The sequence below is a fragment of the Hordeum vulgare genome, chromosome 6H (assembly GCF_904849725.1).
Source record: "Hordeum vulgare subsp. vulgare chromosome 6H, MorexV3_pseudomolecules_assembly, whole genome shotgun sequence".
NCBI lineage: Eukaryota > Viridiplantae > Streptophyta > Magnoliopsida > Poales > Poaceae > Hordeum > Hordeum vulgare.
Window position 1 is genome coordinate 470552505 of NC_058523.1, and position 3527 is coordinate 470556031.

A 3527-nucleotide genomic window follows, 5' to 3' on the forward strand; every position below is an offset into this window, starting at 1 on the left:
CGATTCAATGTCGGAAGGTGTCCCGGGATCGAGCCACGGAACAACGGGCGCTGGCTATTAAGATGGTGATGGACCAACACGGCGGCCAAGATCTCCTCACCATCATCGGACAAGGAATCGTCGAAGTCGCAAAGGAAATTGTGAAAACAGAACTCGTCGACGGAGTCCATTTTGTACCTTGGCAAATTGTCGAACAGCTTGTGGCGGCGTCGAAGAAGATGGCCGGCGAAGAGATGCGTGCCCCCCTTATACCAGGTGGCTGGCCTGGAGAAGTCCCGGCGGCGCGATGGTGGGGATAGCGAGGTAGCGACGCTGGGGGGAGATGTGCCGGCACCGGTAAATGGGTGGTAGTGACGACGCGGCAGAGCCGGGCGAGGGTTTGCTATCGATATGGGTGGGAGAGGATGACCAATGTGCCACCGACTAGCGGGCCAAGGGGAGGAATACGCGGACGTCGCGTGCGTCCGTCTCGTGTCCGCGCCGACGCAAATCAGGCTCAAAAATGGGCCAGAAATGGGTCGGCGGGCGGACAAAAAGCGGACACGCGTCCGTTTGGGTCGACGTGTTGAGCCGATTTTTCTGTCCGCCGCGACCCAAACGGACGCACGTGAACAAAATGTGTCGGCGTGTTGGAGTTGCTCTAACACTTTGGGTGTTGTAACACGAACTTTGAACTCTCTTTCCCTCTTATAATCCATGAATGAAGGGTGTAAATAAAATTTACAAACAACTCTTTTTTTCAATACATCTACAACACCAACCACCCAGTAATGCTACACATACATAAGTTTACATAGATTTTATAAAGAGGTGGATTTTGATTGGAGATTAAGAGGAATGAGGGTCCCACCCTCCTTGAAAATGCTAGACATACAAAGAGTTACATGAGATTACACGCTGACTAGGATTCTTTCTTTCTAACTAACCATTCCCCCTTGATTTTCAAGGGGATGGGCCCTCATTCCCCTTAATCTTTAATCAAAAACCACCTCTTTATAAAACCTATATAAACTTATGTATGTGTAGCATTGCTGCACCAACCACTCAGTATGTGCTGTCCAACCTTTGTTTGCGTTTTGTCCGTTGATGGCTCATTACAATCCCCTCAGCATGGCGAGGGCAACGAACTTATTTGCAGCCTCCGTGTAATGGATCCCATCCCACGAAACGGACCTCGACGGATCGGCGCACGCGGTCGCCGCCGGAGTGCCGCAGAAGAAGGTGAAGTTGAAGTTGTACGGGCCCCCGCCGCCGCCGCAGCACGCTGCCAAGGGCATGTCGCCGAAGCCTGCCACACATTATACATGCGATGCGCGCCAAGAAAAACCATACCACATTAGTTAGAACCGAAACCGATGGCATGCGGATCAACAGGAGAGAAGAAAGGCGTGGCATGCAGCACCGTATTTTCCCGGCGAGGACACGACTGCGGTGATGGGGCGGTACAGATCGGCGTAGTGGATGGCCGTGCCGGGGTGGTCTCGCCGGAGCTGGCAGAGCATGCGCTTGAGCGCGCGGTTGTGCAGCTGGGCGAGCTGGTTGAACCGCGTGATGCAGCCGGACGCCAGGTCGTAGTAGTCGCCCGCGCCGCCGGGTAGCATGGCCAGCAGCTCCGGCTCGCAGCCCATCGGTATCATCCCCGCCACCACCATCGTCCGCGCTCCAACACCGATCGCGTCCTGCATCATTGAAAATTGATTAGCTAGTAGGGTGGGTCTGGTGAGCTGAGTTGACCGGCCGGAGTACTCTACTCACGGTCAGGACTGAACGGATGGCGCCGACGATGTGCGGCACCAGACTCTGCGCCAGACCCGCGGTGTCGTTGCCGAAGACGGCGACGAAAGAGTAGTCGTTGAATCCGATCTCTCCCAGGTACAAGAGGGACCTCGCCATGATCTCCCGCTTCCCTGTAGAAACAATAATAAATACACAACTCTCCCGTAATCAACTCGTACAACTGATGGCATTGGCTGAGGCTGAGCTAGCTAGTTGGAGATGCATGTCTCCATCGGCTACCCCGAATGGATTGGAATTGCCGGATGTGATGTCATGAATCAAGAATCATGGGATACGTACCGTTGACCGTGGAGTCGAGAAGCTGCAGAACACCGTTGAACCAGCTCGTCTGGTTGGTGAGAGAGACCGGCACGAACGATGTGATCCCTCTGCTCTGCAGGAACGCCGGCTCAAGCGCCGTCGCGCCGCCCACCGCGAAGTTGGCGCCGTGCAGGAAGTCGAGCGCGGTCTTGCCGGCGAGGTACGGCGTCGGTGGCGGCAAACCCAGCGACTCCACTGCGTCCCCACAAGACATAATCGTGAACCTGGATCATCACTAGTGCAGGTCAACGCATCTCTGAATGGCTGTCAAGTGATCTTTACCGATGAAGTCGATAACGAGGCGGCCGTCGGAGGCCCTCCCGTTGGGTCGGCCAAAGTGGGTCTGCCCGTAAGGCGGGTTGGTGAAGGAGCCCCCGGCGGTGATCGGGAGGATGGCAGAGTTGCCGGTGTCGGTGAGCGAGTCGCCGAAGCTGAAGACGCGGTCGTAGCGCGCGTGGCCGAGGCCAGCGCCGCCGGTGACGGCGACGAGGAGAAGGCCCGCTAGAAGGAGGAAACGACGAAGTAGCGCCATTGGGAGCTACAGTAGCCTGCGATCCGACGCTACTTTCCGGGCGGGTGTACCGAGCGCGTCGGTGTCTTCGAGTTTTGACTCTTGTGGTGGCTCGACGACGAAGCTTGATTGTTGATTAGCTGGAGTATCTGTTCCACTCGGCTGGCCTTTGTTAGTTTTTAATTGCTGAAGTCAGCTCCAGCATGATGATTGATTGGACGAGCGTACAAGAGATCAGAAATGGAGGATTCTCGTGGGCCAAAGCACAAACATAACATGACCATACCAAATGCTCGGTTCTACGATTATTTTGGCAAAAAATAAACTGTCTGCGGTAAGTTTCTTTTTGTGTGTGTAAACCGCTGATCGGCGAATAAGAACGCTTTTGAGTACATTTATATGATAGATGGGACCTGCTTGTTAGGAACTGACTTCGCAGAAAAAATGCCATGTCGACACTTTTGTCAGGTTGGTGGTACATTTAGGACCTGCTTCTTAGGAACCACTGATCTCCTCCCATGGAGTCCAACGGTTCGACGGGCCCTGACTCTCGACCTGATGGGGCGCCTAACCGAACACTGGTTGGTGGGCCTCTGTCACCTGCGCAATATAAAGAGGTGGCGACCGACGGCTCACAACAAGAGGTTCATCGTGAGCCGCACACCCCATCAATACACCTATCTAGGTTTCGTGTAGTGCTGACGAAAAGCGCCGCAACCACCTCTCCCACTTTCTCTGCCATCACCGCCGTCGCCATCCATCATGGCCACCCCATCGGGCTCCTCGAGCCAAGGTGAAGGTAAAGCCACCGTTAATCTGGAAGCCTATACGATCAAAGTATCTATCAATGGTATCAGCCAGATTGGGTTTAGGATTTTCGGTTGAAATCAAAGAACTTTCCCCTCCCCGAAGAACTCTA

The 3527-nt window shown here is 54.6% G+C and overlaps 1 protein-coding gene across 1 annotated transcript; it reads right to left on the reverse strand.

Moving 5' to 3' along the window:
• Positions 1–697: 697 nt before the first annotated feature.
• On the reverse strand, positions 698–2754 carry LOC123402807 (GDSL esterase/lipase At1g28600-like). The gene is made up of 5 exons (XM_045096767.1): positions 2380–2754; positions 2077–2292; positions 1756–1907; positions 1403–1679; positions 698–1288 (listed from the first exon to the last, which is right to left on the reverse strand). Exons 1-5 carry the CDS (start codon positions 2627–2629, stop codon positions 1095–1097), a joined length of 1089 nt encoding a protein of 362 aa, XP_044952702.1. The 5' UTR covers positions 2630–2754; the 3' UTR covers positions 698–1094.
• Between the last annotated feature and the right edge of the window lie 773 nt (positions 2755–3527).